The sequence below is a fragment of the Myotis lucifugus genome, unplaced genomic scaffold (assembly GCF_000147115.1).
Source record: "Myotis lucifugus unplaced genomic scaffold, Myoluc2.0 scaffold_100, whole genome shotgun sequence".
Classification (NCBI taxonomy): domain Eukaryota; kingdom Metazoa; phylum Chordata; class Mammalia; order Chiroptera; family Vespertilionidae; genus Myotis; species Myotis lucifugus.
In genome coordinates this window covers 3373681-3389345 of record NW_005871148.1, presented here as the reverse complement: position 1 = coordinate 3389345, position 15665 = coordinate 3373681, and the positions used below count along the sequence as shown (strand labels likewise).

At 37.4% G+C, this 15665-nt stretch overlaps 1 protein-coding gene across 10 annotated transcripts in view; it reads left to right on the top strand.

The window, feature by feature from the left end:
• HELZ (helicase with zinc finger) overlaps positions 1-15665 on the top strand; it is a 126037-nt gene that overhangs the window by 63860 nt on the left and 46512 nt on the right. For 9 of the 10 annotated variants that reach the window (XM_014458891.2, XM_023756976.1, XM_014458890.2 and 6 more), the window contains 6 exons: positions 1321-1499; positions 4451-4569; positions 5881-6026; positions 7250-7397; positions 13277-13460; positions 15060-15288. In XM_014458891.2, the coding sequence (XP_014314377.1) occupies positions 1321-1499; positions 4451-4569; positions 5881-6026; positions 7250-7397; positions 13277-13460; positions 15060-15288 (1005 nt within the window). The remainder of the gene's footprint in view (positions 1-1320; positions 1500-4450; positions 4570-5880; positions 6027-7249; positions 7398-13276; positions 13461-15059; positions 15289-15665) is intronic. The other variant, XM_023756978.1, reaches the window with a different exon arrangement.

Below are 15665 nucleotides of genomic sequence, written 5' to 3'. Positions count from 1 at the left end.
CCTGTGAAATATCTTAGAGGAGACAGATCCTATATAATAAAAGCCCAATATGCTAAATGTCCGGTCATCTGTTCAACCAATCAAAGCATAATATGCTAATGATATGCTAAGGCCACTCAACTGCTATGACGTGCACTGACCACCAGGGGTCAGACGCTTTGACTGGTAGGTTAGCTTGCTGCTGGGGTCTGGCCCATTGGGACTGAGTGAGATGAGCTGGACACACTCTGGAGCCCTCCTGTGGTACCTCCCGGCTGGCCAACCTCCCGCATCCCTCCCAGTCCCTGATCGTGCACTGGTGGGGTCCCTCGGCCTGGCCTGTGCCCTCTCGCAATCTGGGACCCCTCAGGGGATGTCGGAAAGCCGGTTTTGACCCGATCCCGCAGGCCAGGCCAAGGGACCCTACTGGTGCACAAATTCATGCACCGGGCCTCTAGTATTGAATAAAGAGTTAGATATGCATCCTGGAGGTCAGAGGAGAGGTCTTGGTTGGAGAGAGAAGGATGTGTGAGTCATTAGGGTATTGAAGCCAAGGGCCTGGATGAGATTGTCGGGGTAGAGAACAGAGCTTGAGAAGAGGAGAGAGCCAAGACTAAGACTTGAGGATGCCGACCGACCCTGGAGAGGGAGAAAGAAAGCAGCGGAAGGTTGAGTCATAGAAGCTGAGGGAAGACAGTGTTTCAATGAGGGTGAGTGGGTGGATAGGTGGAAAGGTTGTTTTCGTGCCATCTTAGTAACCTATTGCATGCGGCCTACTAATATTTTTCTTTTGCAATTAATGGAAGAGATCCTATTTTTTAAGATTTTCTGGTTGTCCAAAATTTATTTTGATTTTTAAATTTCTAGAACATTAGAGGTTGATTTAAATATAGCTATAAGAATATATTCTGAAGTGAAATGCAGTTAACTTTTTAATTTCTGTTGTATGTATGTAATTCTGTTGTTAGCATAGATAATTAAAATACAATAAGTATTTTTTTAATAATTTTCTAGGAAAAAGTAATTCCTAAATGGCAGTGCTTTGAACTTAAATTTGATGCTTATGAAATTGGTGTCATTCTGTTTGTAAGAAAATCTGAACACAAAAATTATTAGATGTTTATTTTATAGTAGTGCATATTCTTTCTGTTTGAGTCTTTTTTGGTAGGGGGAAGTCACAGTTGTACGTGAAATTCTAATCCAGTAGAGTGTTAATGGTTATCAAATTTATTTGCTAATTTCCAGATATTGTAGTCTTAAATAATAATGTCATTATTTTGATAATCAAACACTGGTAAGAACTTAATAAATACAAATAGGAAATATTATCTTCTTTTATAGGGTATATTTCAGAAATCGCTGGGTAAAGACTGTTCACCCAGTTGTGCATCAGTACTGTTTGATCTCAAGCGCACATTCCACCTTTCAGATGCCACAGAAAGAAGATATTCTTAAGCACCGAGTGGTGGTTGTTACATTGAATACTTCCCAGTACCTCTGTCAGTTGGACCTTGAACCTGGTATGCTGACTCAAGACACAGATAGGGGGTTTCTGAATGCCTAGGGCTTCTGCATTCAGTCTAGACCAGGGGTTGGCGAACTGTGGCCTGTTGTCTATTGTAAATAAAATTTTATTGGATGGAACATAGCCATGCCTAATTATTTACCTATTTATTACCTATAGATGCTTTTGTGCTACAACAGCTTAGTTGAATAGTTGTAAAAGAAATTGTCCGGCCAAGAAAACCTAAAATATGTATTGTTTGGTCCTTTACAAAAAAACGAAAATTGTCAACCCCTAGTTTAGACATTTTAGACATTTTAATGACGGCTATTCTATTTATTCTCTAATTGATCAGATGGTATTTATTTACTATTGATTATATGAAAAATTCAAATTTGGACAATGTTGGTGTTTTTTACAGTTTCTCAAGTTTTTGCTTTAAAATACTTTTGTATAGTGAAGACACAACAATCACAATTGTTGTTGTTTTTTTACATACTATTGCGATTGTTATAAGACAGGAGCTAAATAAAATTAAACTAATGTTATACAAAGTACAGATATAAAATGATAAGAAATTCTGATAAATATGGCAGAACTTAACCATCAAAAAATGGTATCACTTTAAATTAGTTGCTTTGGAAGAATATTCATTTATTGCTGCCATATTATAATTGTTGGCGTGGCTCAACACTTTTTTGTTCTCTCCTTTTGGAATTGCTTTCAGAGCCAGTGACAAATTCTTTTGAACATCCTGGAAGGTAGAGACTATTCTGTTCATCTGGTATTCCTGGCACCTGGCCCAGGATATAGAAACCTGGAGGCCCTTGATAAACCTCTTTTTATCTTAAATAATGAATGGTGGCCAACTTTTTTTTTTTGAAGGTAGATTTAATTTTAGAAAAGCTTCAAATATTTCTGAGACATGTAAGTCTTTCTGAGACTGGTAAATAAGGTAGGTAGGTGATCAAACTGAGCAATTCCATTAGCGGTAAAAAAGAAAAAAAAAAGACGTGCCTCTCAGTAATGAGACTTATTTTCTTGTGCATGCAGCTCATAGCTGGCTGGTGAGGGCAGTTACAAAAGCAGAGTATCAAAAATGTTTTGAACAGTGACTGCATCATTGGAATGAGTTATATTTCTTCCCAACTGACTTCTTTGAATGGAACAACACTTATTTGAAATGTAAATTTTGGTATGTTTATTTAACAATCAGTCTCATTACTTTATGGTTATACTCCGCATATTTGCCATACAGATTAAATACCCAAACCTCCCAAACAGTATAGGTTTGTGTGAAGGACTAAAGAATGGCTTTGAAGAGTGAGCGTATAGAAGAATACTTAGTAGAAGTCAACTATGCTTTGTTCTGGGTGTTTAATTCTCATATTAACCCTGTGGAGGGTTATTTTACAGATAAGAAAACCAAGGCTCAGTTTGAGTAATTCAAGTTCCTTTATTAGCTTAAGCAATAGGTATAATAATTTAATGATTTATCTAGTTCCTGATTCAAACCTAGCTCTATTTAATTATAATAATGAAAACAGTAGGTATTTTTCACTGGTCTCAGTGTTTCCCTCTAATTTAATTCTGTGTTTATGTAATCACCATCCTTAATTAGTCTTGTGGAACAAGAAGCACAATTCTTTCAACAGGGAGAAAAATGCATGTGTCCATATCTTGCTTGGGCCACTGTGGGTAAATAGACAACAGTTATTAATATTTGTATTGTCAACCATAGCTATTTGTTTAAATGGATGATTTTGAGAGTTATTACTGCATTAGAAAGTTGTATGAACAGATTGTTTGGAATTTGTTGATATTTATAGAAATAGGGATGGAAATAGAGGCTAGGTTCTTGGGCCAACTCACAGTGGGCTGATTAACTCAGAGTTTTATGTCATCATTCTGTTGAGAAACTACTTCCTGTTCTTTGCTATGTTAGTAAAAAGAGGGTCCCCTCCGACCTCATTGAGTTGGCAGTAGGGGACAACTTTTTTCTTCTCTACATTGAGACAGCAAGGAGATTTTTGCCTCTTTCCCCCCTTTTAGAGGAAAAGGGGCTTTTCCTCCTTTCTGTACACAGATTTCTGTGCCCCAGTATGAGTGGCAGTAGCAACCAAGATGTAGGATGCCTCCTACTGTAGGTGTTTGCATCTGGGGGACTTGTGATAATGTACTTTTGACATTTGTTATTGGTCTTTTTTCCCCCAGGCATGATATTTTCATTGTAGGGTCTTAGATTAAAAAACATATCTATATCTATATCTATATCTATATCTATATCATCTATATCTATCTTATATGTATATACAGAGTGGGCAAAAGTAGGCTTACAGTTGTTTGTATGGAAAATAATACAATAATTAATAATACAAGAATAAACTTTGCATATTCACAACTGTAAACCTACTTTTGCCTCCACACTCTAAATCTAATCAAATTAGTGAATAAGCTAATAGATAATCTTAGATTTTAAAATTAAATTGTAACTCTTCTTTATATTAGATTTTGAGTGTGATTTTCTTTATTTTAATGTCTAATACGCATATCTAGGTTAAAGTTACTTATGAGCTACCATTGTTTTATTTTTGATGTTTCATCGAATACATAGTGAAAGGACTTTGGTCCTTAGTGTTTAGTTGCCAGCCCTTCTTTTTGGTGAAGAGCTGCTACCTGGTACTTTTAAAATATCTTTAAGTATAACGATGCAGCTGTTAGTATTGGGGGCTTTAGCACCAGATGCCATTTATGTATCTATTATTGAGCAAGATAATTACTCCTTTTAATCTCTGGTTTTTAAATAATAATTTAAATGGATGATTTTCTAAATTGAGGATTCACAACTCTTAAATTGGCACACTAAACTCTTTCTTTAGCAGAAATGAAAAAAAAACACACACAAAACTGCTCTGGCCTCTATTGCTGCTTTAATATACTTTACTGTGTTTACTGTGTACTTTGTAGGGTTTTTTACGCACATTCTGTTAGATGAAGCTGCCCAGGCCATGGAGTGTGAAACCATTATGCCTCTAGCATTAGCAACTAAAAGCACTCGGATTGTCTTGGCTGGTGACCACATGCAGGTAATTGCCCTCTGCATCATCATATTCAAAGGAACTTTGAATTATATGTTGATGTTTAATATTATTTTCTAAAATACCCAATGAAATTGTGCCATGTATTATACTTTAAGTACTTTAAATATTTCTGCACTAATAGTGAAACAGACTGGTATTTTTGAAGGAAAATTATAATCCCACTACAATGTATAACAACATTTTCATGTTTGTTAATTTAAAGTTCAGTTCTCTGTAGTATGAATATTTGAGTCTTATTTTTTTTATAAAGCAAATTTAAATCCAAATTATTTTTTTTACAATTCCCCAAGTCCTGTTCCTACATTTGTTTTCCTGCAGGGTTAATTTTTTGCTATCATAACAAAGTGCTTAATTAAAAATAATGGTCAAAGTCTCAAAACGAGGTCTGATTTTATGTATTTGCATACTATACATGAAGGAGAAATATAATTTTTCTATTAAAATCTGTTTTACAATATCTTCTGCCACAGATAAGATTGAACCTATATAGTGCTGTAGCTGTCAAGACATCCAGCAAAGAGTTGAATGTGTAGAGGAACAAATTCTGTTTTTGTTTCTTTGCCAAAAGTAATTCAATTTTGTTTTTTAGCTGCCAGAGGTATAATCAAGAATAGCTCCTTTTATACTTTGTCATGAGAAAAAGATTATTTTACAAATTATTAAAAAAATTATGTTCATATGCAAAATGTCCTACCAGCTCACCATTATGAATAGTTCATCAATTTTAGTGAAATAACTGACTGACTGACTCCCCCAATGATGCAATGGGTTGCATTCTTGAAATTATTGAGTAGTAGCTATTTAGTATGTTGGAGGAGCCCTTTATTAACCTATGTGTAGGAACTCTAGGTCAGTGAAATGAAAAGTTAGAAATTTTAGCCTCATTCTTCATAGTAGTAAAATTGTTCATAGAAAATATATTTTCTTTTGCTTGTTCTAACATTCAGCATGTTGAAGTTTAGTACATCGGAAGCTTCAGCATGGTGGATTTTTAAAAATATATATATTTTTACTGATTTTTAGAGAGGAGGGTAGAGGGAGAGAGAGAGAGAAACATCAATGATAATAGAGAATCATTGATTGGCTGCCTCCTGCATGCCCCACACTGGGGATCGAGCCTGCAACCAGGGCATGTGTCCCGACTGTGAATTGAACCGTGACCTTCTGGTTCATAGGTTGATGCTCAACCACTGAGCCACAATGGCTGGGCTAGCATAGTGGATTTTTTAATGAGTAGGTTAAAAAATACTACTCATATATTTAATTAAGTTTTCTCTGTATGTTTGTCTGTTACAGCTCAGTCCTTTTGTTTACAGCGAGTTTGCCAGGGAGAGAAACCTTCATGTTTCATTACTTGATCGACTCTATGAGCATTACCCCGCTGAGTTCCCATGCAGGATCCTCCTCTGTGAGAACTACCGGTCCCATGAAGCTATCATCAAGTAGGTGTGAACTGCCCTTTCTGTATCACACTTCCTGTGATCTGGCTGGAGGGGACTCAAAACAGCACTGTTTCTAGGGACCAATTATTCCCAGCAGTGTTACATGGTCTCCTGAGTTGCAGATTATGTTTACTTTTATGTTTGTAAAAGAAACTTCAGAAGTCAGAGCTATAATTTTTCACAGAATAGGGCAATTCTGGAAACTAACACTTTAGGCTTTACTAGCTATGATATATTTTTCTGTGACTGAATATATAGCATACATGTAAAACTACATGATGTAATAAATAAATATGTTGATAAACTACATAATGGTTTGCTTATTGGTCCGTCTTATACAAGGAATCTGTTTGAAAGGAAGGAAGGGAGGAAGGAAAACCATGAAACTTAGTAATAAACTTTTTAAAGGATTCTATTAAATATAGTACACATCCACATCCATAAAAATAAAAATATCATAAGTGACAGCTCAGGGAATAGTCATAAACTGAGTACACCCATGTAATTGGCACCCAGATCATTAAACAGAACATTGCCAGCACTCTGGAAAGCCCCTCTTTCAACCAAAAACTTAAAATATTTTAAAGTTTAGTATGATTTAATAATGTTGATTATGTCAGTCATGTGAAAACCATTTTTAGGTTTCTCTGAAAGCAATAGAATAAATATAAAAATTTAGATTTAACTGTGGCTTTGTTAATATCTCAGTATGTGCTTCCTTTTTGATTGTTGCCAGTCATTTACTGCAGTCCTTGATGAATCAAGTACTAGCTGGTATCTTCTTCTGCAAAATGTATTCATTTTATTGTTAAAGACTTGACTGTCCTTCAGTTGTGTGTATTGTTTCAATATCTGAATATCTTTGTTTGCATATATATGATCTAAATCTATTAACCAGGAAAATATACTAGCTAGCACATTTCCTCACAGAGCAAGATTCTCATCTGGTATTGAACTGTCGTCATTTATTCCTTTTCTTTCTGTATTCTGGCTTTGTACCTTACCCAAATCAATTCATTTAGCAATTCGGAGCCTATTCTGATGTCATTGCTGTGATTTTGGAGAAAATCTTGGCCTCATTGGTATTAGATGCTTGGATTAAAATTAATCATGGACATAAAGCAACATTTTTAGGATTGACTGATATATTTATTTTCTTATGGGTGAATTGAATTTTGATAATAGATTGCTCTTTACTTATTTATTTTGGTCTTTTTCTGCAGTTACACCTCTGAGCTCTTCTACGAGGGCAAACTGATGGCCAGTGGAAAGCAACCAGCACACAAGGATTTCTACCCACTCACTTTCTTTACAGCTCGAGGGGAAGATGTACAAGAAAAAAATAGCACAGCTTATTATAATAATGCAGAGGTACCTTAGTTCTTTTGAAAATTGTTAATATTTCACAGTCACATAGCCTGGTCTTGTTGAGAGCATTTATTTAAAAATTTGGGTTGACATCTTATTGGGTGTTGACTTCATTTACATGAAAATAGTATGTAAAGTTCATTCTTTCTTGTGTAACTGATTGGTTAAGATGAATCTCCTGTAGGAAACAAAACTTTTGATTTACATGTTGTCTTATGATAAAATACAAAATACATGACTTCATTGAAAAGAAAAGTTGGTGTTATTTTATATCTATTACTAGAGGCCCGATGCATGAAATTTGTGCAAGAGTAGGCCTTCCTTCCCCCCAGCTGCCGACACCGGCTTCCCTCTGGGACCCGGGCTTCCCTCTGGTCTCGGGCACTCGGGACCCGAGCTTCCTACACAGAGGCAGGCCCTGTCCACCCGCCCACTGGCCGGTGGCCTGGGCCTCCCTCTGCGGGGTGATCATGGGGTGATGGCTGGGCCCCCGACCAATTGCATGGCACCTGCCTTGGCTGGCCTGGCACCAGTGGGTGTCATAGTGTGGTCCTGGATGGTTGTCCGGATGGTTGTTCTGCTGTTTGGCCATTCAGTCGATTTGCATATTACCCTTTTATTATATAGGATTATTGTTAGCCATCTAAAATAGACTATGATTATATTTTATAGTGCATACTCAAATGACATATCATTTTAAGTGAGTAAGACTTGAATTGCAGAATTCTGTGCTCCAGAGAGATCACACAGACTGAGGTGATGATGTTGCTAACCCATTATGTGCTACAACTTGTATGGTCCTCTTACAATGTGACTTTAATTTCAGAAGAGTATAAGTAGTATGAGGGGTCAGATCAGGCAGCAGACAAAAAGTTGGTGAAGTCTTTAGGGGCCAGCAAGCCAGAGACCCTTTAGATAAGTTCTGGTCATCACAGTGCATGGAGTTTTGGACTTCAGGAAACCCAGAGGAGGGCTGGGGGGAGGTTCCTGGTTAATCATTGGGGGAATTGCTCTTGATCTACGATATCCATCTTGCTTTGTTCCTTAAGTCCCATTCTTTACTCATTTTATTTTCAAAGACATGGCTTTTATGATGTAATAGTAATTCATTTTTCTTTAAAAAATTGATCAGAGGCCTGTAGTTAGAAGTTAGTACAAGAAAATCAATAGCACCCACTTGATAAAATCCTAGCTGAAAGCAAAGAAACTTGACATTTCAGTTAGTCTGTGCCATTTAATTTTAAGAAAAGGTAAACTTTTCTTTAAATGTTTGAAATATTGACAAATAACTCTAGGTTTTTCTTTATTACTTTTACTCTCAGGTTGCAAACCACTGGCCTAGAAACTAGGAAACTAGCCATGGTGGGGTGAGTGCTGACAGGGAGAGGCAAGCTTGAACTCTAGCAGGCTTGGTGGTCCTGCCTTGCCACCAGGGGTCAGAGCTGAGCCCTAACTGTAATCTTGAGGCAGGGTTGGTGTTTGCCAGAGGCTCAGCTTCTCAGCCAGGGCCACTTGTTCCTTCATGGGGACATACATGTGTGTTTCCCAAGAAACCTGCAAGCTATAGAGTAAATAAGGTGCATCACCCTAGATCAGTGGTCAGCAAACTCATTAGTCAACAGAGCCAAATATCAACAGTACAACGATTGAAATTTCTTTTGAGAGCCAAATTTTTTAAACTTAAACTATATAGGTGGGTACATTGTTATTAACTTAATTAGGGTTCTCCTAAGGCTTAGGAAGAGCCACACTCAAGGGGCCAAAGAGCCGCATGTGGCTCACGAGCCGCAGTTTGCCGACCACTGCCCTAGACTGTCAATATACTAAAAAAATTTTGGGGGGTGGATAAAGAAATATTTTTCATATTTTAAACACAAAGATTTGTGTGAACTTTAAATATTAACTATGTAACTTTAGAGAAATGTGAAGCCACCTTGAACTTCACCACTAGATCATGGTTGTTTAGTCACTTTCTTCAGCCCAGTGAGTTACTCCAGTGAAAAGAGCCTGGAGGCTTTTTCTTCAAGGGGCAAAAACTAATCCTTGTTCACTGGGGCTGATAGAGTGGGATAGATATTGCTTGGGCTGGGAGTAGAAGCTCATTGGTTTATAGGCAAGATTTTCAAGTTTTGAATACCAGTGTAGGCATGCTTGGACTTTTTTTGAGGGTAGAGTATGTATAGGTGAAACTCAGATCTAGGAAACCAACCATGGTAGGGTGAGTGCTGACAGAGAGAGGCAAGTGTTCTAAAGCAAGTGGTACCAGTTACATCAATAGGGGAAACATGAGATTTTTTTCTTGTATAGAGGTTCTGACTAAAGTTTAGGAGGACATTGTGAGATTTGAGAATGGTTTAGATTTCATCATTATAAAAATACTTTTGACTCACACAGACTTACAGTCATAAGGATCTTAGAACAGAGGATGAAATGAAAAGTAAAGAATCTGGAGTTGAATATTTACAGTATTTTTGTTGTGTATAATTGTCCTTTGTTTGGGGAACATGTTTTTTTGTTTTATATCATGTGTTTGTCTATTATATGAATTTGTGTCTTTCACACGCTTAACATGGCAGAATAAAAGAGTGAGAAAGGTCATCCCTTTTTTTTTTCTTGATTCTGACTGAACTCATATCCTACAATAATGAAATGGTCTCAATATAATGCCAAGTTGGTGGATAAATGGTCTCAATATAATGCCAAGTTGGTGGATGGAGGGAAGCAGAATTTAAACACTAAGCACCAATACATGATTCTTAACCTTGAGCAATTAAGATGGGATAAGTGAGAGGGAGAAAGACTTGTACAGTTATTAAAAAACAAATCCACCAGCTATGATAAATCCACCAGCTATGATGGAACTTATGGCAGAGAGGGGACATGACTTTTGCCTGATATATACTGGGACTATTTATAATTGTTATATCTTCCTTGTGGATTGACCTTTTTATTATTTTAAAATGTCCATCTATATCTCTGGTAACATTTTGTTTTTGGTTTTAAAGTCAACTTGTCTAATATAAGCATAGTTACTCCAGCTAACTCATGGTTGCTGTTTGCATGGCATGTTTTCCCACCCTTTCACTCTTATCCTTTTATCTTTACCTTTGAATCTAAAGTATGTCTCCTATAGACCAAATCATTGCATCGTGTTTTTATGTTTTTTATTTTAATTCTAGTCTAAAAAGAATTTCCTTTTGATCAAATTGTCTAAATCGCTTACATCCTATATAATAAAGAGCTAATATGCAAATGGTCGCCGTGCCCTCACGCCAGAGCCGGGGGACCAGAGGCCACCCCCCCCGCCCCAGGGGACCTGAGGCTGGGCCGGGGGACCAGAGGCTGTGCCCCCCGCCCCAGCGCCAGGGCCGGAGGACCTGAGGCCATGCCCCCCACCCTGGCACTGGGGCCAGGGGACCTGAGGCCGCACCCCCTGCCCAGCGGGGCTTGATGGGTGACCTGAGGCTGTGCCCCCCCACCCTGCGGGGCTTGACCGGAGTGGGGCTGGCCGGGTCTGGGTCTCGCATGATTTCGAGGCGTGCGCGGGTGGGTGGGGACTTGACTCTGGGTCCCGCGGCACACCCCGGACTCTGACAGGAGGGAGATTTTCAAATACATTTTACTAATTTTCTCTCATCTCTGACACTTCTATTATAGAGAAAGGGCAAATAGCAATATTAAAATGTTTTCTCTAATGAATTCCCTTTTCCACTGAGCCAAACCGGTTCGGCTAATTAATTTCCTTTTAATGTGCACGAGTTTTGTGCACCGGGCCACTAATTTACTAATAATGTTATTATTGATATGGACTTAACCTCTGCCTTTTGCTTTTTGTTTTCTATATCGTGTTTTTTGACCCTTCTTTTCTCTTTTACTACCACTGTTTGCATTAAGTGCATTTTTCTTTTGTCATATTTTAATTCCTTTAATTATTCATTAATGATTTTTTGTTTTCTTAGTGGTTTCTCTATGTCTTACAGTATATATCTTATCAGAATCAACTTCAGATTTAAACTAACTTAATTCTAATGAGATATGGAAACTTTACTCCTACATTTCTCTATTCCCTTTTTTGTGCTATTATTGTTTTTTGTATTATACTTATGTATATTACAACTCAACAATACATTGTTACAATTATATAATTTTATGCCTTTAAGGACTCTGAGAGTTTGCTGTATTAACCTTCTTATTTACTATTTCTGGTTCTTTTAACTTCTTTCTGTAGATTTGAGTTACCATCTGTCAATTTTCACTCACTTCCTTTGTACTCAGACCCACCTGTCTTATTCCTTACAATGAGATCACCATGTCTTCAGCCCAGTTTGCTCTTCAGAATCCTTGGACAGTCTGTGTATTTGATGCCCTTGCTGTTATATCATCATAACAGTAGGGTGACTATCATCCATTGAATTTGTATCTGGAAGTGGGAACTACATTCTATTCAATAATCTTCAAGTTCTTGAAAGGAATAAAAAGTGTCAAATTTTACTCACTATATTTAATGCTGTCAGTTTATATACTATTAGTAAATCCTATATAATAAAGAGGGAATATGCTAATTGACCATCACACCCTCACAAGATGGCGGCGCCCACAGCCACAAGGTGGTGACGCCTAGTTCCTTCAGCCCTGCTGGGGACCTTGGGTCCTCCTGCACCCCCCACTGACTGAGGCTCAGGCAAGTAGGCACGGCCCAAGGCACAGGCAAACCGCCGATGGCGGCTGCCCGGCCGGCCCGAGGCGCAGGTAAACAGGGCTGGTCAAGGCTTGCGCTGCAGGCAGTGGCAGCAGCAGAGGTGTGATGGGGGAGTCACCTTCCCCTGATCGCCGGGTCGCCTCCCATCCCTGAGGGCTCCTAGACTGTGAGAGGGGGCAGGCCGGGCTGAGGGACCCCCCTCGCCCTCCAGTGCATGAATTTTTATGCATTGGGCCTCTAGTAGTAAATAAATAAAAAATATATTTAAAAGACATTAAAAATATTTCTCCTTCCTCTCTAGACTCTTGTCTGATCCTCTATTGAGCTTGTGTTATATATATATTTTTTAATTGGGAATTTGTTTTCTAAATACACAGTAATCTCTTAGGCAAGGAACATGTTTTCTTAATTATTGTATTTCCCACTGTGCTAAGCATTGAAACGGTTTGATCAATTCATTGAATTAAAATAGATTGACCTACATTAAGAGCCCAATAAATAGCATCTAAAATATTCATTTGGGTAAAATATGCCATTACTTTATTGCAAGGTTCATGAAATGGCTTGGGCAAAGTTGTACTGTTAGGTAACAGTGAATTCTGAAGGTCTGTCTCTGATCCAAATTTGTCCTAGTCCCAGCAGTGGTTAGGCACCAGCTGCTGGCTGCTCTGCTTAGTTATATCAGTGGAGGAAGGGCAGTGCTAGGCCTTGCACTGCTGAGACTGAATGGTGGCACTCACTCTAGGCATCTCTAGTTGGTGGTTAGGTTCTTTTGCCTGATCTGGAGAGAGTGGACTGAGAACTACTGAGACTGTCAGGACTTGCTTCTCTGTTTCCCTAAATGGGGTTGTCAGTTTTATGGCCATATCCTTGTCCTTCTTCCTACACAGGAACTTGAACCTGTCCTTATTTAAGAATGGAGGAGACTGGGTAAAGGGAGGGGCCAGTTGCCATTACATTGTCTCATTTTCATGTTTTCACTGGGTGCATTATAGAATTTACTGTTTGAAATGTAAATAAAATGTTTTAATTCTCAATGTGTTTATAAAAGCAAAGCATTATTCTTATTTAGAGGTAATTTTAAAATGATAAAATGGAATCCTTTATACATCTATTTCAGTTACCATATTCTTTTCTCTAAACACTTGCGTAACTTATTATGTGTATGTATGTTTGTTTAAAGGTATTTGAAGTGGTGGAACGTGTGGAAGAGTTAAGAAGGAAATGGCCAGTAGCATGGGGGAAGTTAGATGATGGCAGTATCGGTGTGGTGACTCCATATGCTGATCAAGTGTTTAGGATACGTGCTGAACTTCGAAAAAAGAGATTATCTGATGTTAATGTAGAAAGGGTGCTAAATGTTCAAGGTGAGTATTAATTGAAACAAACTAAGTTATTCAGATGATTAAATCTTAAAGTGTGTGCACATTGGATTTTTAATTCTCAAGATCTCTTTCCTGGAGAAGTAATTATGTCTTCATTTCATATCAAGTTCTTTAATGCCAAATTTGGCAATTAAAGGTTGAGCTCATTTATATGTTTGTTAGATTTTTATATCCAAATAAAAGAAGCATGAACAAATTAACTTTTTCTGTGACTGTAATTGTATAAATTACACACGCTATCTGTAGCATACGCCTACTGTTGTTACATTCTGAGGACTAATTTGTTCATAAAGATTTTTACAAACTTGTACCTGGCAAGCAAGTTCTGCTTAAATGCATTTTTAAAGGCACAGCTTGTTTTCCATCTACAGACTTTCCTCAGTGAATGGTTACCAGCAACTAGTTGCTATAAAATTTGTGCTTTTAAATAATGAAACAACACTATGATGTGAATGCTGAAAAAGCCTAGTACAATCTCAGGTTTCATGGTAATATACAATAGTAAGAATAATAAAATTTCTAAATCATGGGGAAAAATAACTCCCTTGTACCACGTGTTGTCCAGATCACACAGAATTTGGGTGCATTTTAGAAGGAATAGTACTAGTAAACTAGGAAGCACCCAACGGAGATCTGGCTATAGAAACTGCCACATGGGAGTCAGGAGTGGTCGAAAGAAGTAGGATTGTTTGGCCTACAGAAGAAAAGACTAATGTGAAAACTGTGTTCAAATATTTGGAGGTCTGTCATAGAAAGAGGGAATAATACGTGTCACTATAAGAAAGAGCATTAGAAATTTATTGTACGAACTATATTCAATAAGGGTTCCTTATGGAATCAGCAAGAGGTTAGATGACCCTGCTTTAATGAAGGTTCCTTGTATTGAGTGGGACTTCGGAATCACTAAGGCTGGTTCCAGCAATACTAAAATTTAAAAAAACTTACCATTTAACCATTTTTATGTGTTCATTCCACTTCCCTTTTCCTCCCAGCCCCTGGCAACCACCATCGTACTTTCTATCTATAAATTTGACTACTCTAGGTACTTCATTTGAGTGCAGTAATACACTATTTGTCCTTTTGTGACTGGCTTATTTCATTTAGCATAATGTCTTCAAGGTTCATCAGGTTGTAGCCTGTGTCAGAATTTCTTTCCTTTTTAAGGCTGAGTAATATTTTATATATGTATATATGTATATACACATTTATGTGTTCATCTGTTGTTGGATACTTGGGTTGCTTTCACCTTTTGGCTATTTTGAATTGTGCTGCTGTGAACATGGGTGTACAAATATCTGTGTGAGTCCCTGCTTTTAATTCTTTTGGATTGATTCCCAGAAGTGGAATTGCAGGATCATGTTAATTCTATGTTTAATTTTTTGAGGAACCACCATACTATTTTCCATAGTGTTTTATATACCATTTTACATTCTTGCCTGCCGTGCATGAGTTCCAGTTACTCCACATCCTTGCCAATACCTATCATTTAGCAATAACATTAAAAAAGGCAGAAGGAAATGCTTTTATTTTATCAGTGCTTCAGAATAACAATCTTAAGTCTTTTTTATTTGTTTTTAATAGGAAAGCAATTCAGAGTTTTGTTTCTTAGCACAGTACGGACAAGGCATACTTGTAAACATAAACAGACACCAATTAAAAAGAAAGAACAACTGCTGGAAGATTCCACAGAGGACTTAGATTATGGTTTTTTATCTAACTACAAACTTCTCAACACTGCCATCACAAGAGCACAGTCCCTGGTTGCTGTGGTAGGTGATCCCATTGCTCTGTGCTCCATTGGAAGATGCAGGTAATTATGTGTTCCTGATTTGAGAAATTAAAGGGGAAAATGTAGAGTAATTTGTATACCTATGTGTACATTTATTTATATGACCTCTTGGCTAATTAAAATCAAGTTTAACTTTACCTGATAAACAGAAGGAACACAAAAATATATTGCTTTGAGTCTATTTTATACTTAATTGTGTATTCATTCATTCAGTCATCAGTCAACAGATGTTTCTCAAGTGCTTACTATGTTCTAAACACTCTTCTAGCCACTGAAGACAGGTCAGTGAATGAAATAGACAAAAATCTCTGCCTTTGAGGGGCTTACATATTATTGGGGAGGAAAAGAAGACTGACAATAAACAAAATAAGATAGTGTTGTATTTTACGTGGGAAGTT